General features: G+C 42.7%; 1 protein-coding gene across 1 annotated transcript in view; it reads left to right on the plus strand.

Moving 5' to 3' along the window:
• lrfn5a (leucine rich repeat and fibronectin type III domain containing 5a) overlaps nucleotides 1–20724 on the plus strand; it is a 32964-nt gene extending 12240 nt beyond the window's left edge. The window contains exons 2-3 of the mRNA XM_018727480.2: nucleotides 10658–12065; nucleotides 19319–20724. Coding sequence (XP_018582996.2) covers nucleotides 10678–12065; nucleotides 19319–20264 — 2334 coding nt within the window. The 5' untranslated portion in view covers nucleotides 10658–10677 and the 3' untranslated portion in view covers nucleotides 20265–20724. The remainder of the gene's footprint in view (nucleotides 1–10657; nucleotides 12066–19318) is intronic.
• Nucleotides 20725–23265: the final 2541 nt, after the last annotated feature.

A 23265-nucleotide genomic window follows, 5' to 3' on the forward strand; every position in this document is an offset into this window, starting at 1 on the left:
TGATACATACACTTTGCGTGTTACAAAACGATGTTCACCGAGGTCCTCTTCGAAGAGGTTAGTCATGGAAGGAGCATCTCTGCGCCAGGTCAGGAATCCACTAGAGAAGAAGACCATGGTGTGGTGAGAGTGTCTCTGCACATAAGCTGCACTGTGAGCATGTGTAAGGCCCTAGTGTAAGGTTGCGTCAGCATCGCAAGGTGCGAGTGTGTGTCGGCGTCACTCCGTAGCGTGACGCTGTATCAGTTTGTCAGACTGCAGTGGGAGTGTGTCAGCAAACGGGCATCGCTGTGAGGCTAAAGCTTGTGTGTCTCAGGCTGCAGCATAAGTGTGTGTCAGCATCAGGAAGTTGCGTGAGTGTGTGTATCAGAGTGTGGTGTGGGGGGAAATAAAACAGTTGTACAGCTCATTAAAGCTGAAAATTGGCTCGTGCCTAAAAGCCTTGCGCTCGTGGTTGCCCCATTATATGTGTACATTTGTGCACAAATTTGTACTTGTGGCATTTTCATCCTTCATTTCAGCCTGCTTACATAAAGTTCCCTACCAGTAACACGATGCAAGGTTTATAGTACAGAAAAAAATTACATCACATCGAGTGAAAGTATGGCAACGATATCTGGAGGGATTTTGGGATTTGCTTGCAGGGAGTTTTCAGAAAGCATCATTGTAATGTTTGGTTCTGCCCCAAACTTCCATATAGCCGCCTCAGTCATTGCATATGTATTTAAGGATTATATGCAACGTGATTCATTCGGTTGATAAACTCCTGGATAGTTAATAGAATAACTGCCTTTTTAAATTTTTTTTTTTTTTTTTTTTTTAAATCTGATTCTGCAAAAACATCCGTTGACACAAAACTGTTTTCAGTTGTATACAGAGCAGTACCCTGCACTGGACAAGTGGTTATAGAATGAATGAATGAATGAATGAATGAATGAATGAATGAATGTTCTACACATTTCTAGTATAAAAGTAGCAACAATTAATCAGTCCAGACTCAACTATTGTCTGCAGTATGTAGTCTTGATTTCAGTAGTTAGACAGCAACATATGTCTCAGCTGGGAAGTTTCTCACAGCTTCAGCCTTAAGTGTCTGTTACGATAGGACAAAAACAGAGCCCCAGGCAGGGCAGTGCCCCCGTACCCATGGGGGATGTTGGGGGCTCACCAGTCGACGCTAGAGTTCAACGGACCAGGCAGACATTATTTGTACCACCAGCTAAATGTACAGATTGAAGTGCAAGTGGGATTACACACATTCCTGGATGTAGATATTGTAATGCTGAAAATGCACATTTGACCTTGTATGAGACATAATGATAGACGATGAGCATTTTGCCTTTAAAGCGGTGTGTATTACGTGTCATTTCAGGTTTACCAAGGAAACCACAAAACAAGGTTTTTCTCTCAGCTTTAAAACTGGATTTTGTTCCATGCATGATATTAAAGCACAAAGGTTATCCAGCTGGATTGCTCAAAGTGCCATCGACAGCCAGCCCTGTTACGCAAGGGCATCCACCGCAACCTTCAGTGCTGAGACCAAATCTCTTCTCTAAGTGGCAATCATGGCATGACCTACGCAAATGTCAGAATGCTGCTCAATGCATCGCTCGCTTTTCCGAAAAGCTCGGCCCACACGACACACACCGCTGTGTGTGACGTGTGTACGCACACGCTTGCACGGCCGTGCCAGCTGTTGCTGGCGGCCCTGGGTTTGTCCCAGATTTTAATGCTACCCACCTGTTTTCATTCCGCATGCAAAAACCAGCCTGGTTTCCACAGATACGTGAACAGTCATTTTTGCTAAGTTCTCAACCTGTGACCAGCCATCTCTGTCCCTCGCTGCAGCAATGGTATGAAGTCACCACCCAGAGACTAATCATCACTGCGGCTGGTAAATGAGGTCGGTGCTCAGTGCCCACTCATCACCTGCCCAAGAGAGATATAACTGATGTATGAGGTTATGTGTCTCTGTCTTCTCATGAAACACACCAGACAAGTACTCTTTTGTCAGTATCAAAAGATGGGGGGCATTTAACTCTTCAAATAAGGGCTGGTGTGTTCCTGATGTCCCGGCTCCTGCATGCAGTTGGTCCGCTATGAAAGTCCCCGAAGGGCTGAGGGTGTTTTTGAGTGTGGGGGGTTTCACTTCAGCAGAGTCAATGGCAAGTGCTTAACCTACCTCTGACGAAGTTCGCATGAAATACACAAACAGTATGAATACACACCATTTGCCCAAATAGCAGGTCCCGTAATATGAAAAACTGATGATATGTCTTATGAAAATATAGACCATTTCTTCATAAAATGGAGATATTATTCAGTACAATGACATGTTTTTTTTCCCTGGAACATAGGAACTTGACATCCATATGAAGTATTTTATTCACTGCTTGCTGTGTGTTTCGCTATGGAAAGCACACGGACCCTATGCGCCCTCTGTAACCAAACTACTACTTCCTAGATCCTGCTTTCTACTCCCTACTTCCAATCATATTGATGATCTCAACCAATCATTACCCTCAGTTATGGTAACCCTAACCCACACCTTCTGGAAATAAACTGTATAAACATGGAAATATTATCTCAGTTATTTAAACCTTATAAACAGCTTTTTATAGCATGAGTATCACCACACTAAAGTAAAATAAAGTGTTTCTCTTGCAGTCTGAAATTCATATGTAGCAAAATCACTTTTGAAACATGTAATATCAAACATCTTTGCAGTATAATCACGATAAATACGCATCTTTTTTTAACTTTTGATGACTACTTTTTTTGTTGGCAACTGATCATGTTTTTTCCGTAAGAAATGATGGTCACTTGTCCCATAATAATAGGAAGGCAGCCAACGGTGAGTTCATGGAACAAATTAACCCCTATAGATGAGGGATGGCTGTAAATAAATCTAATGTTCAAACCCCTGCTGTGTGCATACAGACATCCAAGCATCTGTAGCGGGTGCCCAGCTGGACCCAGTCCACACATCACCTGGGCAGCATGCAATATTCCCAGAATGCTTCTGCTCAAATGCTCCAGTGTGGAATTGTCCAGGTGCAGCAGCTGCGGACAGTTGGTGCCAGAGCAAGTGCTGGCCATAGTGATACACAGAGCATATGCTCCAAGGGACAAGAGGGTGCAACATCTAGTCCTGTAGCTCTGCTTCTGCTGCAGAAGAAAGGGAATCTACACATCTGATAAGTGCTCACGTATCCAGCAATACATACAGGTGGTGAATGCTGGAAACATGGAAGAACTAGGTTCTCCACAGTCACTGTGCGTCCCACTTACATTTAAATTTATTCATTTCATTCATTCATTTCATCGCTTTTCTCCAAAGTGACTTATAGCGCTAATCTACTCACAACTTTTTACCTATTTATACAGTTGGGTAATTCTTACTGCAGCAATTTAAGTAATTTGCTAAGGTACCTTGAGCAGTAGGTGGGATTTAAACCTGTGACCTTTGAATCCAAAAGCAACAGATCTAACTAGTAAACCATTAGATAGCCTACTTTAGCCGTGCTTTGCAGTGTCCATTGGAACACCAGACAACCGTAGACTCGCTGTGATAGCTGCTGTTAGCTCTTTGTCCTGGGGTACCTAGGTGTGTTATAAATGTCTCTCTATACACACACACACACACACACACACACATTTTCAGAACCGCTTGTCCCATACGGGGTCGCGGGGAACCGGAGCCTACCCGGTAACACAGGGCGTAAGGCCAGAAGGGGAGGGGACACACCCAGGACGGGACGCCAGTCCGTCGCAAGGCACCCCAAGCAGGACTTGAACCCCAGACCCACCAGAAAACAGGACCATGGTCCAACCCACTGCGCCACCGCGCCCCCACTCTCTCTATACATTTTTGTAATTTTTTTTTAATATATATAAATGTGAATAGTTCCCCTACAGGTTGTACAGGCTGGGGGTTCTGGGGGTTGGGGTCACCTGGAGAAGCCAGTGAAATGCAGCCTCTCATAACCTCTCACAAATCTGTGCAACAAAACTGCCACCGCCACAATTTGATAAGCAAACAATGCCATTCCGTCCCGATCATTACCCAATTCAGCCTCGCAGTTTCTTCCCCTAGGAAACAGATTAAGATACGTGTATTTACTGAATGCTAAACACCATTCAGGGCCTCACTAAGATTCACCAGCATGTCTTTCAGAGAGCGAAAGGGAAGCACTGTCATTTCGCACTTGAAATGTTTCAATGAGTTTGCAAACAGAAGTTCACAAGCGGCAGAAAAACCCAAATGACTTGTGAATTGCACTGTGATTGGGAAACGTAATGAAACAGGCCTTTCCCCGCGGACCACCAGGCTTCATTATCTCGCTGGGTCTTTGTGTTGCTCTTGTTTCCTTGTTTCACTCCAGTACCTTAGCATTATTAGAAAAATCTCTGGACGGATTCTCGGATGAAAGTTCCGGCCTCTAGATAAAACCAAAAAAACGACAAAGAGAAGAAAGTAGAGAATGTTGTCTGCACAATATCATTTTAAGTTGTGTGAATGTTGCAGGAAATAAATGCTATCACAGACAGCTGAGGTTGTGTTTCACTACATACCTTGCCTGTAGGCTCAGACGTATCACTTGAATACAGTACTGCCTTCCAATGGGGTGTGATCCTAGTTTAGCTGACAGCCTGAGCTTCTGGAAGCTCTTTCCGCAGCCAGCTGCTGCTCAGGTGAGCTCAGGTGAGCTGGACTCAGACGGCGCTGATCCCATCACGCCACCTCCTCATTCTTTCCTTGGGAAACGTGAACCCCGACCATTGTAGATCCCTGCTTTCCACTACTTTTCAACAGATGGGGTGCAAGGCGGGTTGCATCTGGCGGAGATTCCACAGCAGAGGGAATCAATATGGGAATGGGCTGGGCCATGCTCCCAGAGCTCTTGTTGCCTAAATCATTTTAACAGCTTTTCCAGTTCGCGGAACATAAACACCAGCGTGACCAGTCTCTCGAGGAAAGAATTCTGTGTTTCTTTTTCTGGTCGGCCTACAGCTAGTCAGGGAGCGGGAATAGCTGCACCTAGTATCTTCAACAAGTCATCCTTATTCCTCACACATGCTCATCACTTTGTGCTGGGATTGTACGGAAAAGAGCATCGCTTATCTTAAGCACTTATTTCTACAGATATTTTTCTTCTACGTCCATAGTAGTGTACTGTTTAGAGGAAGTACTTTACAATCAGAGGACCTGAGTTCATATCACTGCTCTCCCGGAGCACCTCGAGCAACGTACTTGAATAACCACGATAAAAACTACCCAGCTATATAGACTGGTGAATTGCTGTCATATACAGCTCAATATACAAGAATAACATTGGATTTTGCTCTGGAGATAAGTGTCAGAGGAACAAATAATAACAATAACCACATTTAATATAGATACAAGGTTGGTCGTAATATGCGTTGGCTAATCAGCTACAATTACTACAAATAGTGTAATAATATGGTAGATGTTCCTCCGTAGAAAGGTTTGCATCTTTTCCTGTATTTCTGTAATCACTACCACCACCACACAGATGTCTGACACAGACTTGGAGGAACGTACCGATACGGAGCAAATGCTTTTAAGAGGCCCAACGGCTGCTCTCCGCAATCCCCTTCTGCCTGCAGTGCCTCCTGAGGAGCTTCTCCATGTCATCTGGAAGGGGTTCGGCTCTTGTTGTCAGGCTCACGCTCCGTACACACCGCATGTGTTTTACAGACACCCTGAGCTTCCTGCCTTTTTAGTCAGTTTATGTAGGAAATGTATGCGTTTTCACCACGCGCAATAGCTGGTTCACCTGCTCGTAGCCCTGAACGGCTTACTTATGCTTCTATCTCCATGCATTCCAGCAAAATTTTTTTGGCAGCACCTTTAGTAAATGACATACTCGTTTTGCTCGGTCTAATAGAAAAGCTCATTCCACACCAAACACATACCATTTCTCCCAAAGCCCACACACAGATTCTAGTTTAGCCCCCACCTGGTTGATGGGCTGCCAGGTGAGAACAGCTGTGCTCAGTCCCATAACCCTGTGTCTACCACCCCCACCCTGACTTCAGAGGCCACCCATCCCAACCCAGGAGATCTGGTCTAGAGCTCACTACACTTTTTAAAGTTTTATAGTCATATTATGCAGAAAAAGTATCTCCTTAGAAAAGGAAAAATTTGCGAGTGTTGCGTGTAAAAAAAAAAAGAAATGGAAAAAAGTGATGGTGCTAAATTATGCACTGGCACCCATGTTTTGGCTCATGAAACATTCATCCCCGCGGCCTTCTGTGGAGCCGCCCTGGGATGCTCTGGGTTTTGCTGCCAGCATGCCACGGCCATGTCACCGATCGCGCTTTCGCAGAGCTGCTCCAAAGCAAGATGGATGCGCTGGGCTCATGGTGTGCCGGGACAGGTACCGTGCACCGTGACACCCAGCTGCACGGAGATGTACTGACTCACCTGCAGCAGCACAGCCGCAGCCCAGATCAGCACCGTGGACTCGCTTCGGCAATACATTTTTTTATGCTCTTTCTGTTTACAGTTTTGGATCTATTCTAATGACAACAGGCGGTAATTGTGTATATGTAGCCTTTACTTGTTCACAAAGAATAATTTCAGGTTGGTGAAATTAGCATTACAGCCGTCCATGAACTTTTGGGAGACATTACAACACTATGATTACTTCCAGATGCTCTAGCTAATTACAGAGTCAGAACCTACACTTTTTGCTTCTGTTTCGCTAACAAAAAGATTGAAACCACTATTTAACATTCTTTAATGCTGTATAATTTGCTTGAATGTAAAACAAATACTGCGCAGAACCTTTGTGTTTTGTTCCTTTCATTCTGTCTGAATAGCTCTTTACAGTGTTTATTAAAATGACAATAGGACTGAATCACAAAAAGACACATTTTAGTATAATACGCAGCCCTGTCATCCTGATGATGTGTGCCCCTGTCAAAACTGAAAGTTTGCGTTTCAGCTCTTTTCTCTGTTTTACCCCAGATCCATGTCTTTCTTTTAAAAGCAGTTTGAAAGATATGAGCTCTTAGAGGATACATCCACAATATAAGAATGTAGTGTGTAAAAGCAGGTATCTGTGCCCATTTGCTGGCAGGACAATCACCTAATAGACTAAAACCCCCTGCTCAGGAATCAGCCAAACAGTCTGAATGTCACTGTCCATAGTGAAGGCACCAATACACAAAGCCATAATACCTTCATGTACTTTCCACTCAGTTTATGACAATATCTGGTCTCAAGGTATCTATGGGGTGGTTTCGCGTTTCTCCCTGCGTGTGCCTCCCCCCAACATACAGAAGACGGCACTGGCAACCCCCTTCTGTTCCCCCCTTGCCTTGCAAACCATGAGGGTGGTCGCTATGGGTCAGGATTGACTTGATGGCATCAACAACAAATACCAGCGGAATATGATCATCATCATTTAGGTGACACTTTTCTCCAGGGTGACGTACAATGTTAGGTTTGTGTACTAACCTGCTTACAGTGATTTAACCATTTATACAGCTGGATAATGGTTACCGGAGTAATTTAGGGTAGGTTTGGGTTAACGGATTGCAAGGCAACACCTCTAGCTACCATGCTACATGTTGCTCCTGCATATCACTTTTCATGATTTGTCAAACTTAACACCAACCCAACAGTTTAAAAATAGTACAAACAGACTGCCACAGACAGACATCCTTGTTGGTTTAGTTACCTTTCACCCAGTAGGTCAACTGGAGTAAAAACCCAATGGCAGCATCTGAACTCTTATGGGGTATACTATAACTAGGGTATACACGATGCCTGAGATTATAACAAATGGATTTATAGCTAACAGAAGCCATGTGAACCATCTGCACTACACACAATACTTGCTGAGTCAGGACAGCACAACTTGACTGCCTTCATATATAACCATATTATATAATACATGGCGGCATTTTTTCACATAGAGTAACATGTCAGCTGTGTTCTAGTATCATCTTGGCTTTCAGATGAACAAGGCTGAATTGTTTTCCAGAAAACAAACTAGTTTTTCAGCCATTTCTGTCACGTATATTCGGTAGAATGGCCAGATGGTTGATAAAGGCCTTTATAAATCCAGGCTTTGCAATGTACTGATTGCATGTAAGCAAACTGGGTTATTGTAAACATCCTGTATCATATATAACGTCCGACTCCTGCAAGATTCAGATTTTTTGCTGCTGTGCAACTTGATGGCACAGGAATAGCTAGCAACAAAGATTATATTTATAATCCCATAGGCAGTAGCATAGCCGCGGTTCTCAGTAAAATAAATTTCAGTCAAGGCGCAAGAAAGAACATGCTGTCTGTGACGCAGAACTGAGCTTACGCACCCGATCCTGAAACAAACATATTTAATATTCCAATGAATATCTTGTACCCAACAGCACACCATGATCCATTAGATGATCCATTATATTCTCATCTTTCACTTCACCATTACATTCGCATAAACAGCAGTGTAGCCCGGAAACAAAAAAGAAATCGATGGTGAAGAATTACGGGCAGGTAATGGGAGCATTCTCCCATTCCCCGCAGCCAGGGGCCGACGTATTGTTTTCATTCCGGTGCGTGACCTTAGTATGTTCCTACTAGACGTTACAGGCTCATTTTCTTTTCTAGCCAGACAGCCAGGCATGTAGGTTTCGGATTCATGGACTTCTGAAAGCGGATCATCTTAGCGGTGTCTTATACAAACAGAAATGCGCAAGATCGAGGTACTCTGGACTAGGTACTTAGGAAACTGGCCGCACGAAGTCTGTGTCTCGTCCGTAGAAAGCTGTCTTGTCATATATCATAGAGTGCATGTTCGGATACCATAAAACCTTCTACAGCAAGTACTCTGAGGGCCATTCTGTCTGTCAATGGAGTTGACAAGCACTGCCCTAACTACTCTGCTTTTAAGGCTGCTCTGCAATTGTTTGCAACAATTGTTTTCAATGGGTTGAGTTCTTTACCAGTGGCAGACTGGCGATGCCTCGCCCTGTAATTACACATTGCCTACAGAGTATTAACAAGGTCATTTGTGCGGCGTCGCTGCATCGGGACTTGCCAGGCCGCTACCGACAACACCGCGCTCAGCACGCGGGGGAGGCTGCGGTGGGCGGTCCCCTGCAGCAAGCTAACATGAGGCAAGCAGGACAGAGAAAAGAGCAACAGGGATGGCACAGTGGGATGAGGGCTGTGGGTTCTGTGCCAGATTCCATTGGCATGCTCCCCTGAAACACCCTTGCAGAGAGAAAGCAGGCTGAAGAAATATGGATTACTGGCCGAATTTGTCTGCAAATCTTTTGGGGCCAAAGTTGATTTCGGCTCCTCCGTGTTGTACTCTGCGCGGGGATTCGAAAGGTTGTAATCCTTGCCAGTCATTAGTGATCCTAATCCGGCACAAAATATACAGGAGATTAGTCACAATCTTGTTTCACTATCTTCTAGATGATTATTATCTAAACTGTTCTTTATGGATTTATCGTAATTAATCAACCTTTTCCCTAGGTAACAGAATAGGATAGAAATGTTTTCTGAACTTCATTTAGGACAAGGGCGAAATTATTCTTCAATAACTGTCAGCAGAATTTGATAAGCACCATGGCTTCTCTTTCAGACTGTAGCTTGCCGAAGGTCTATCTGTCCATCATTAACAAGATAGCATTTACTAAGACGTGACTGACATCTCCCACATACCGCTGTGCTCATGATACCAAGCTGGGTGTTTCTAGGGTATAACAGCTATGGATAAAAGACAAATCTAGCTGCACTGCACAGTGATCACGTAAAAAAATAAATAGCCTACCTGTACAGTGAGCAACACTGGTTAACAAGGCTACCAAAAGCCTTCTCACACAGTTCGATCCATGGTTTTACTTGAAGTGAACTTGTTGGTAGTACAGTATGCGCTACATTCTCAATGTCTCTGTACAGTTAACTACAAGCATTGGAACTACAGTTCCACAGATTGTTTCACATCTTACAGAATTTAAAGCAGAAAATATTTTGATAAATTTCTTTGACAGGAACCCCAGAATACATCCCTTATCTGCAGAAAACACAGGACAGAGGAGCAAGGAAATGGGCTGGGAATCTAGAACTAAAGGAAGGGCTGCAGCTCAGTTTCCCACACAACTTGGCTGATTTCGCCACTCTTCCATCCTGTCGCGCAGACAGTTTTCACACAGAGGTGGGATGAAGGGGTAAAAAAATAATACTGCTGTAGCACTGGTCATGACTGAGGAGCACTAGGTTAAGAAGTATAACTGATTGCAGATTCATGAACTCTATGAATGTGCTATGGCTACATCCACCTTCTGGATTATTGGCTGCACCTGAGTAGGAAATAAGGCTCAGGTCTCCCAAAAAAAAACACCTGAGTTGGGAAACTACAAGACACTCAGTGGTGTTGCTCTATTTATGGTGGAAGGTCCTTTTTGCATTTGAGTTTTAGTTGTTGTACTGTTTGCCTTCTATTTATTATAAAACATCATAATTCCACTCTGTACCTCATTGTGTCTGGTCATTCCTTGAACCTGGAACACTCCTGCCTGTCACCTGTGCATTTTTTCATTACATTCTTTTTTCAAATTAAGGCGTATTACATGTCCAAAGTCTAATTTTTGGTTTTTTTTTTTTTTCTTACAGGTGTTTGAACCTGACTTACAATGGAAAACCTGCTGGTCTATCTGTTGGTTATTGGCATGGCAGTTAAAGCCCAGATTTGTCCCAAGCGCTGCGTCTGTCAGATATTATCTCCCAACCTTGCAACACTCTGTGCCAAAAAAGGGCTGCTATTTGTCCCCCCAAACATCGACCGGCACACTGTGGAGCTGCGCCTGGCCGATAACTTTGTCACAAGTGTAAAACGTAAGGATTTTGCCAACATGACAAGGCTGGTGGATCTTACCCTGTCCAGGAATACAATAAGCTTCATCACTCCTTATGCTTTTGCTGACCTGGAGAACCTGCGTGCTTTGCACCTCAACAGTAACCGCCTGACACGGATATCTAATGATACCTTCAGTGGCATGTCCAAGTTGCACCACCTGATTCTGAACAACAACCAGCTGACCCTCATCCACATGGGGGCCTTCAATGACCTGCTGGCCTTGGAAGAATTGGATTTGTCCTACAACAACCTGGAGACCATACCCTGGGAGGCTATCCAGAAGATGACCAGCTTGCACACTCTTAGTCTAGACCATAACATGATTGACTTCATCCCAGAGGGTACTTTTGCTCTACTGCAGAAGCTGAACCGTCTGGATGTGACCTCCAACAAGCTTCAGAAGCTCCCACCTGACCCGCTGTTCCAGCGGGCTCAGGTACTGGCCACCTCGGGTATTATCAATCCCTCATCCTTTGCTCTGAGCTTTGGCGGAAACCCACTGCACTGCAACTGTGAGTTGCTGTGGTTGCGGCGTCTCAACCGGGAGGACGACCTGGAGACCTGTGCCACACCCACACATCTGTCAGGCCGCTATTTCTGGTCCATTCCAGAGGAAGAGTTCCTCTGTGAGCCACCTCTCATTACACGCTACTCCCATGAGACACGGGTGCTGGAAGGCCAGCGGGTCACCCTCCGGTGCAAGGCCCGGGGAGACCCAGAGCCTGTGATCCACTGGATATCCCCAGAAGGAAAGATAGTGTCCAACTCCACACGGACAGTGGTCTACAACAATGGCACACTGGACATTCTGATCAGCACAGTGAAAGACACAGGTTCCTTCACTTGCATCTCCTCCAACCCAGCAGGAGAAGCCCATCAGACCGTGGACCTCGTCATTATCAAGTTGCCTCACATCACCAACAGTACCAACAACATCCAGGAGCCGGACCCAGGCTCCTCAGACATCTCCACGTCGACCAAATCAGGCGCCAATGGCGGCAACCACACAGTGGACATGAAGACTAACTCAGACAAGAGGGTAGTTGTTGCAGAAGCAACCTCCTCCACTGCCCTCATTAAGTTCAACTTTCAAAGGAACATTCCAGGCATTCGCATGTTCCAGATCCAGTACAACGGCACTTACGATGACTCTCTCGTTTATAGGTAGGCTACCACTTTGGGTCTGTTAATATTTTTCAGTGTCTTCGTATTTCTTTTGTGTCACTTCTTTGTCAGGTAAGAATACAGCTGATGAAAGTGGGACAGTACTTATTAATGTGCAATATATTTTTAGACTCAAATGTTTTAATAAGTACTTGTTTAAGTGTACTAGAAATACATATTAAAAGGAAAACCAAGAATGGCAGACATGTAGTTAAAGAAGCAAAATAAATTCAGATTAGACAAATGAAATAAAGTGGCACTGAGATCCATCTGTGCGCCATCAGCTGGGCACGCACATCTGGCTGGTGATGCAAAACATGTTACGTTTCTGTTGTACAACTTAATGGAGCCCAACGAAGCAAAAACGGGACTACATGTGCCATGGCGTCAAAATGTGATAAAATTATCTTTAGTCCTGACAGTTCAGTCGCGCTTCACTGACACAAACTCACAGGTCAGAAAGTGATCGTGTGAAGGCTGTCAAACTCAAAATGTCAGATTCACGGTACAGGTTTTATTAGCTGAACTTTATCACGATTTGGCCCTATATGACTAAAAAGCTATTGCATGCACTCAGAACGGGCTCTTGTGTTTGCGTGTTGCGTGTCAACTCTTGTTTAAATAATTTCTCACACAGATACATAATGGTTCTAAATGATCCTGACATGCATGCAGATTTAATGGAACTGGGTTCTTTCCACTGCATTTGTGCCTCTAAATAAATAAATTTGTCTACAGTAGCAGCTCAACGAGTATCAGAACAATAACCTGTCACCGCTTGCGACTCTTTAATAACATTTTACGTCGAGATTTATTTGACGCAATTGTCCAAAACAACAGAGTGTTAAGCCACCTACACTTACTTATCTATACATTTATGTTCATTCATTTATCTGACACTTTTTTCCAAATCAACTTACAATTTTAAGCTATTTTCAACTATTTAGCAAACTGGACAATTTTCTAAGTGCCGTACTCAAGGGTACTCTAGCCGGAGGCTGGATTCAAACCTCTGACCTTTGGGTCCAAAGGCAGAAACTGTAACCTACGCTACCAGCTGCCCAAAAGATAGATTTTGTCCTGCTTTGACCACAAAATGTTGGAACATTAATTGGTCTGAATTTGAAGGATGCCTTACAATTTCATTCTAGCAAGTGACAGCAGTGCAATTAATTGCTGCAGTCTGTTCTTTCATATCCACTTTTAATATTTTTGTCGCTGCCTGCTCAAGGCAAGGCTTTGTGCACCTACCAAAATACGTCATTTACATAGCCTGTAAGAATTCGAGCAAAAATAGATAATTCAGTGTGTGAAATGTTAAGTCTAAGATCTACATAGTCTTCATCAATAAACAAACAAAAATTTACTTAAATTTACAGTTTAAATTTACACTAAAAAAGTGTATCTGTAATTTATTCTTACAATATTACTGGGATGCGTGAAAAATATGCATGATATGATCCAACAATGCAGCTATTGATTGCACTAATTTCAATTAAATAAATGTTCAGAATAAAACTTGTAAATATATTTGTTAAAACACACTTAAATCACTTTAGAAATCTTAAACAATTTCTAGTTAACCCTATGAATTCAGTGTTAGTACTAATACAGGACTTTTACAGCTTTCCAAGAGACTCGGAAGAATATTTGTGTATTATTGAACTGTGTACTGGGGCTACTGACCTTTTGACACTTCTTCTGTCATATTTTAGATATCCAGTGCAGTTATTAGACTACTCCTAGTTAAGCAGTGGAAGATTAATACACTAATGCATGAAACATAGCTTTTCCGTATTGGTGCTACTGAATTTCCTTTCTCATCATAAAAGGGTGATGCCTTTAATTTACATTTGGTCTCAGCAGAGATTCACAGTGTCTGTCAGAGGTTCTATCTGCTATGTTTCCCACTTCCCATTTCAAATAATAGCAAACATTTCGGTATCAATATAGATTTGGAAATGTCTCTGTCTACCTTTCACTAGAAAAATTCTACACCATCATAAGTATGGAACAAAAAAAAGCGCTGAAAAGTAGTCATATGCGAGACCTAAGGAGTTTGTAACCATTACCAGCTAATGCTCTAAAAAGCGACACAGACGTACATCTTCAAATGATCATAAGAACTTAAAGAAGCTAAACACCACTGGATAAGCAGAACTTGCGTTTTAAATGGTAGTAATAAAACTGACCTAGTAATGAATTGGGTTTATTTCCGTTATTTGTGGAGAAAGGCAGCACAGCATCAGTGAAACATATACACTTGGTTTTGAAAAATGGTTGGAACATTTTAACAATGATGATCAAATTGGGGTATTTTTGGGCAATTTTAAGATCTCAGAGGCTGGGAATTATTGATCTTTACTGAGCAGATAGTTTTGTACGAGCTACTTAGAATGATTTACCCATTTATAGAGCAAGATATTCTGACTATCAATTCAGGGTGAGCCTCTTGGCTCTAACCACTATGTGACTTGTTGGAAAAGCACAGATCCAGGGATTTAGACTTACCATAGAATCACTGTACACTGCAATCTATGAAAATATAGACATATTAAATATACTATATATAAAATATAGCAAACACACACACTGATTGCTTTATACTTTTGTTTGACACTGTAGCTGTATGTTATACTTGAGCAGAGCTGATAGCAACATGTATACAAAACAACACAACCAAAGAATTTGTTTCTCAGGATGCGCACTCTAGAGAATGATCTTTCTACCTCCAGAACATTGTGAAGTGTATGTTAATTCAAAGAGAGAACGAAATGCAAGTTACTCTCCGCAGAGGTATGTTACCGTCATTCCCTTGCCTAACAATCAAGCAGAAAATAAATACTTTGGGCATTGCCAAAAGGGTAACATCAAAATCAACAGGCAAATTAGGCATGCATGGAAATGAGAGCATCACATAACTGGCTTGCAAATCAGCAGGGCTTCAGTGAACTCATGTCTGGGAGTTGTCTAGCGAGATGCATGTATTTATTGCATCAATCAGTCTATCATTTAATAAATACATGTCATCACACACTTATAGTTGGCTAGGTAACTAGCTCGCTCTCTCAGACCCTGTACCTCTCACCAGCAATAAAAGCCTATGGGGCTTTGTGCAATGGAGGTTTTTCAAACTTACATCCATATATCAAACAGGTGATATTTGATATAGATGACATTTGAGCATTATTAAACATGGCATTTTTGATGGATCATGCTCTTCTTTCAGCTGCTTAATATTATATTTATATATTGCTGTGGCAAATCAATTATGGATGCATAGAATGGCATATTTGTGTTGTAAATTCTGATGCCAGTGGGACTGTAAAAGCCAAATATTGACCAATATATTGATAAAAGATTATATACCCGTGAGCTTGAGAAGTTGTAAATAATAGGGTAACAAATAGGCTTGATTTTGCACTTTAATGGGGATTCAGTATGGTTTACTACAACTGTTGCATGTAGTTTTTCCTGAAGATTAACTGTTACTACTGCTTTCATTTTGCCTTCATAAGCAATGACTAGGACTTGAAAAGAATACCAATATTTTGGAAGGAAAGAGAAAAATTCCATAGCTTTTACGTAGTGTCTTAGACAACCATAGGCCTTCACATTCAAATAGAAAGCCGCTGTAACTGCCCATTTCTGACCTGCACAGCTGGAACATTCAGGTCAATTCATAACTGAAACACATCAGTGGAAGGTCAGCATTAACTCTATGGTTAACAAATAAAAATAATTTCCAAGGCTTTCAGTCCACTGTCACAACTGTCGAGTTCTGATCTTGCTGCAGAAGCACCCATGCGCACGCACGCACACACACACACACACACACACACACACACACACACACGCGATTTTATACAGCATTTATAACATCCCATACACCCAGCCTGACTTCTTCATTCTCATGACCCGTAAGATCTCTGAAATGTGTTGTGACAAATTCTCTACCTTATTATCTCAGCATTTTGCATGCCTTTATATTTAAACACAGCACTTCACCTGACCACATTCCGAAGTGACTGTCAGTGCAAAGGGTTTTGTGCTCACTGCAGCCTTATAGTTTTCATTCTGTTTTGACCTTCCCACTCAGTGTTGAGGTTCCTATTGCTAATGAGAACTAGTAAACCTGAACATGCTGCAGTCTGCCAGAGTCACGAGCAAACTCTGATGTACTGAAGAAAACCAGTGCCTAACAGACAAATGCACAAACCGACAGAGAACTGTAAAAAATTCAAATAAAACTTGGGATTTGGCGTAAGGGAGAAATATGTTTATTATAGAACAGTAATGAAGAGACAGGCAGTCTGCTGAGAACTGGCATTAAGCAGTTTTTTTTTTTTTTTTTTTTAAATATGCTAAAAATGTTTGCCAAATTTGAAGTGGAGCTACGTAACATTTCTTCTCAGTTTTGCACTTCCATCAGAGTATAATTAACCATCTCTTCAGAGAGGTGGGAATGATGTAATTTTTGCATCTTAAAGATAGCAGTGAGTGATGAACAACCACCGGATGTATTCTTCAGCTAAAATAGCAGGCTGCAATAAAATTTTAAGTATTATCATTTATAGTCAGCATGATCTCAGTCTCATTCAATTCAACTAAATATTTTCACTATCCGCACACCATCTGAAACCGCTTGTCCAATACTGGGTCGGGGGGAGCCAGAGCCTAACCCAGCAACACAGGGCATAAGGCTGGAAGGGGAGGGGACACACCCAGGACGGGACGCCAACCCATAGCAAGGCATCCCAAGCAGGACTCGAACCCCAGACCCACCTGAGGGCACGACCCAGGCCAACCCACTGCACCCCCCTCATTCTCAGTATCCCTAGGGTGAAATTTGCTTTTCACTTTGGCAATGTAAAAAATACACACGTCTCGAACAAATACTATGGCATACATATAAACCAAACCTACGTTATTTAAAATAGAATATCATAGAATTATGTATGTGCTGCGCACGTTACACTTGATACCATCACATCTAGCTGCGAGCAAAACCATATTCTCAAAATACTGTTTGGTGAAATTTAGCAAATTTTGTTCGTGTTTATTTTATAACATATGCAGAGTTGTAGTGAAAAGGAAAACAGACAGTGCTATGCTGTGTATGTGAAAAACAATGTGAGCAAAAAAAAAAAACACTTCACGAGGCATACAGGTCAGATGAGATGCTGTAGCGGTATCTTTGGTAAAACACTGAAACGGTGAGAATTGATAAGCCGAGCAGGGAGAACGACAGAACCAGGGACAGTCTGCAAGGATACTCCTATATTCTCAAAAATGCCCTTTGCTACATTTATAATTTTGGATGTCTTTGTATAACCTAACAATGCAGGCCTCTTGAAATGTTTAAGATGGCTTAGATATTGGCTTTCATTTCCAATCTGTGTAATCCATAAAACGTGCAAACTGACATTAACAGTGTGAGCTCTTCAAACAGTGCTAAAAACTCACAGCGTGGCAATAAAATGCTTTTTAATTTTCCATGTTGAACGATTTCCTTCAACCACAGGAAGAAGGGCAGAAAAACATGCATTTTAATGGTTATACTTGTTACTGCTGTGTTATTCATTAATTGGTACCATGGATGACTTAATGTAGACTTCACCCTCCAATACACACACACACACATCATCTGAAACCGCTTGTCCCACGCAGGGTTGCGGGGAGCCGGAGCCTAGCCCGGCAACACAGGGCATAAGGCTGGAGAGGGGAGAGGACACACCCAGGGTGGGACACCAGTCCGTTGCAAGGCACCCCAAGCGGGACTCAAACCCCAGGCCTGCTGGAGAGCAGGACCTGGCCAAGCCCGCTGCGCCACCACACACCCCTCTCCCTCTGATATACATAATGTCTTTATTGAAAATCCACCAGGGAACGTTTTAGATTATTGCCAGGTTACAGACTTCCCGAAAGACTGTCATTCTTTAAAAGGTGGACAGTGAGAATATTTACCAAAAAAGGCCACCTTTCTTCTTCTTGTAAGTAATAGCACCACATATTGTGCATTGAAATGAATGCCCTGTAATTAAAGCTCAAGGGCTTCAAGCTGAATTGTTCCATATGGTGCCAAATATTAATAGATCCCTTGGTAATACTGATAAATAACATCGGTTAAAGATATGGCAGAGACAAATAGAATAAAATCAGATCTTTCTGCCCTTGTGGTAGTTCGTCTCTGTAAGTTATTGTGATTCATTTGGCTTAAGCACACAAGGGACCCAGTGTAAAATGAACATTTTCTCAGAATCTTGCCTAGGAATGTAACATTATATAACGCAAAGAGACATTTTCTTCAAAATTTTCCCATTCTCCTGCACAGAACCACTGTTGGGCAAAAATTTGTTGAAGAAGCATTCAACAAGAATGCATGTTATGATATAGTATTTGACCCTGTTTTTTAGTACTTTACATTAACGAAAGGAATGACATTTTCATTGCAAGAAATAAATTGGTTTTATTCCACCAACTGCTTGGCAATGCATTCTGGGACTGTCGTTCTCTGTTCCGCTTCCACTTAAAAGGCTACTGGTGTGGTTGTAAAACTACTTAACAGAGTTGTCAGGACTTTTACATTCCCTTGCATTCCTTTCTTTAAAACTGTACGCTTGGCTCAAAGTCCAGAGAATTGCAGTTTCAAGTTTTTTTTTTTTTTTTTTTTTTGAAATTACAGAAACCCTACAGCGTTGCTGCATTGTGCGTCGATTGCCTTTCGCACGCTCTGCACTGCAGCCTTTCCAAACCACTGGATTTATTTTCCTGTGTTTGCCTGGGTGAGACCAAACAGTGGGCAATGTGGAGAGAGCTGATAAGAAAACCCTCCAGTGTTGTTTAAGTGTTGCCTCGATGATGCAGAGCAGCCCTTTAAAACACCAGGCCCAATTCTGGTCTCAGGCTCCAGACACATAAGGAGAGATATATGGCATTGACAGGCCAGCGACAGTAGAGGTAATGTTCCACTCAGATTATGAGATAAAACATGTGCTTTAACAGCAAAGCAAATATTACAAGCGGAGCCATCTTCAGACCGTTCCACAATGTTACACCTGTCAAAGAACTGCATAGTGAGCATCGCGGAACACGGGGCGGTATCTCCGGGTTATAAAACACACGACACTCAGCGCAGACACCTCTCATGCGCTGCACTGCTGATTCATAAAAATAAAAATAAAATCTGACAAATTATTTGCCACTTTATTTCAGGACTTTAACCGTGAGCGCTCTTTTCTATCTCGTCTCAGGATGATCCCACCTACAAGCAAGAGCTTCCTGGTGAACAACCTGGCTGCGGGCACCTTGTACGACCTGTGTGTTCTGGCCATCTACGACGACGGTATCACCTCACTCACGGCCACGCGGGTGGTGGGCTGCGTACAGTTTACCACCGAGTCCGAGTACCTCCGCTGCCACTTCATGCAGTCCCAGTTCCTGGGCGGCACCATGATCATCATCATCGGCGGCATCATTGTGGCCTCTGTGCTGGTCTTCATCATCATCCTCATGATCCGCTACAAGGTGTGTAACAACAGCGAGACGGCTAAGGGCGCCATGGTGACCAACGTCCACTCCCAGACCAATGGCTCCCAGTCGCAGGGCTGCTCTGTCACTCCCTCCGTGTCCAAGCAAGGCCTGGGCCAGGAGAGCGATGGCTGCCAAAAAGCTGCAGCGCCGGCAGCCCCAGACACGGTGACGCAGTCCTCCGAGACATCTTTGCCGGAGAGCTCCGCTGCCATCTCGGCTGCAAGCCACAGCAGGGCCCCTGGTTCCTCCACCTCCTCGAGGTCAAAGCGCCAAGCCGCGCCCCGTCCCACGGCCGCACCTAGAGCGGAGGCCCCACCCAATGCCGAAACACAGAACACAAACCGCAACAACTCCACAGCTCTGCAGCAGCTGCGGCCCCTGCCCGCCGCCCGCATCAAGGACACGCCGGTCTTCAGAAGGGCAAATGCCAAGTCCTCCCCCAAGTACCTGACTTTGCCAGCAGAGGGTGTGAGGGCCAAGCGCAGGTACTCCCTTAACGAAGACTTGTCCAAACATCACTGCTACATCAGCTCTCAGAAGCTGGGCAGCATGTGGTCCAAGCGAAGCTTGTCCATGAACGGGATGCTTCTCCCGCTTGAGGGCTTTGGGTTGGAGAGCGGGAAGGGCTACTCCAGTTCTGAGTGGATACTAGAAAGCACTGTGTGACTGTGCTCCTTTTTCCTCCCCAAGCCGTTTTAGTTGTGTTTCCTTTCACGGAGTTGCCAGGGTGGTGGATTGTAACCTTGTAGGGGCTGTGGAATTGGGCAAAAATTTTTTCTCTCCATCGAAGAACAGCTACACCAACCAATGGCACTGTTGTCTCCACAGCATTTCAATCACTTCATATAAAAAAAAAAAGATGAATAAAAAATAAAAAAACCCCTTCTCACATATGCGTACGGTATGTCGGTCATGAGCAACACGGTCAGAAAAGAAGCATTGGTGCCTTCCTTTGTGTAACAGTGGGCCTCTCAAAACGTGCAGCTGGAGGCACCTTCACACAGCTGCTCTCCGTGACGGGCGATCAGGAGGAACGAGCAAGATATCACAAAAAGCCTTTTTACAAAGGAAATAACATTTCCTGCATACTATACGGTCAAAAAAGGAAAGAAAAATATAACGAAAACCAAGGCTTGTTACTGGACCTCTAATTAAATTGATATTTTTTAAAAGAAAATTCAAGCTTTCTTTCAGTGACATTGATATTGCCTTTGTTTTAAGGCACAGAAAATACTGCTGTACAGGAAGACAACAACTGCTGTGTTGTTATGTTGTGTAAAATAAAAACGAAATAAGTATACTGAAATGCAGTCATGGTGGTGAATATGGGCACTAATAAAATGATAACAGACCAGATTCTTACTTAATTTAAGCTGCAAGGATGAACTCCTTTGCACTGCTGCCGGGAAGTGCAGCCAACTGAAACTCACTGAAGGGTACATCATGTATTCACCATTCGAGGAAAAAATCCATTTTCAAGACAAGGGTTCTGATGTAAATGCTTAATTATTTGATCAAGGCCGGTGCAAGATATGTAAAAAATTAGGACATTTCAAGGATAATTCTGAACCATTTGGTTTACCATCATGTTGTTTTATTATTCATTTTTTTTTTTATCAAAGATTTCTAAAAATCTACTCCACCATGACGGTGGCCTTCAAATAGACTACTCTCTAAATGTTGAGGCTATCATTTTTACATTTCCTTTGCATATTCTAAGTCTGTAAGCCTCAAAAAACAGTTTTTTTAAGGTTTGAATTTAAGACCGGGAAGGGGGCCCAACTCTTGCACATATTGTGCCCTTGCGAAATTACAATCTTGACGTATTTCGGACTACTTAGACAGTTGACTGTAAATAGGTTTGGACCCACCTTGCCATGTGCCCCGTGATGATATGCTGTTGATCAGCCATTGGTGCCATAGTAACACAGCACATGTGTTGCAACAGCTCCTTCCAGAGGATATTACCCTCACCCTCAGTTTTATGCATCATCCCTTAATTCTATCTTATTCCATCCCCATGCTAACAGAAATCTTCAAAACAGTAAAACAGCAATATGTTTAGGATGTATTTTGCTAGAAATATAGTTGCTAGTCCACTGCATTCTCATAGAGAAATCCTTTTCATAAAAGTCTTGAGAAAAAAAACTGTTTAGAATGCTGCTTTTAAGCATTTGTGGACAACTTTGATGTAGTTCAGTTCAAATTCAGAGTTTATTGTTGCCCACAGGGAAAAGATACATTTGGCTGAATTTCATGGGCTTTACAGTTATTAAAATATTCAGCCTCAATCTCAAGCGTAATAAAAAAAAATTAAAAGAAGAAGCTCTTCTCAACACATTTTTGAACCAACGGAATCAAGTGACCCTTGAATCAACCACTTTTTCACGAGGTGGCAGGACACGGAGAAAGCCTTCGTTTTTACACCACGGCCAAAAAGGAGGCTTAAACAAATGACGTTGGGACTTGTGAATCAGCATGCTGACGGTTCGGATACCACCCACACAGTAAGCTTTCATCAGGAAGCAGCTCCAAGTGCAGCAAGGGATCTATTTATAGACAATTAACCTATTAACACGTATGGCATGCAGGCTTTTTTTTAGGATACTCTCATTTCTCCAGCCATCTGGGCTCCTCTCTGTACTCACTCGTCCAAGACAGTCAACAGCTTCTTTTTTGTTCTCCAGTCTTGAAAATATTCAGGCTTACTCCTTCAGCCACCTTTCAAATGTGGTCGGGTGAATGACTTCACCCTTTCTGTCCCTTGAAATCTAACAACACTTTAAGAAGCTCCATTAGAGCTGTCTGTTTCAAGACATGCCTGTTGCCTTTCTTTCTTCTCCTTCTTCTCAGATCCATTTAGCCCAAAACATTGGCTGAAATTACTAGGATGTGGACAAACACACAGCAGTTACGATAACCTGAATTTACACCATGAGTTTCTGTCCATGGAGAGGCCAAAAATCCAGGTTTAGGCTACGTTTTAGGCTCAGTAGATGCAGGGATGAGAGTACTCGGTGATGCACATGGTAAGTTAAACCAGTGACCTTTGAATGCCTCTGATCCTGCCCAAGTGTAGAGCCATTTTCAGCGAAGAACCAGCAATCAGACGAGCAGTTCAGGGAAAAAAGTTATTTGAACGATCTTTTAAACCCATCACTGAATTGCTTTGCTCTGTGTACTCTTGCTTAGTGTGAAATTCTTAGCTAACAGAAAACAAACGGGGCTGCAGTATCCATAAAAGGATTCGTTTCTCTCTTTTCCTAAAAAAAAGGACACAAGATGTAATAGGATCAAAGAAGTGATGAATTAAACTGGTACTGTCCTGGATGGGTAACTTTTCTCATTTGTGATTAATCAAGCATCGAGCTCATGAAGTAAATTTAAAGATCAGACTTGGATTTGGGGTATCTTTATTCATTCACATTGATTAAACTGGAAATGTCAATAGACTTTATGGATGGTGTCTTTTTAGTAAACATCCTCCTGTTTTATTTAAGTTCTATGCAGAATAGTATATAATAAAACTATCCTGACTCCAGATAGAAGATAATCAAGTAACCATATATAACTGAATAATTACAGTTTTCTAGTTTATTGAATATGCATGGTTTTAATCCATGCATACCAAATGTTTAGACCTTATGGATCACAGAAACTCACATTC

The sequence above is a fragment of the Scleropages formosus genome, chromosome 15 (assembly GCF_900964775.1).
Source record: "Scleropages formosus chromosome 15, fSclFor1.1, whole genome shotgun sequence".
Classification (NCBI taxonomy): Eukaryota; Metazoa; Chordata; class Actinopteri; order Osteoglossiformes; family Osteoglossidae; genus Scleropages; species Scleropages formosus.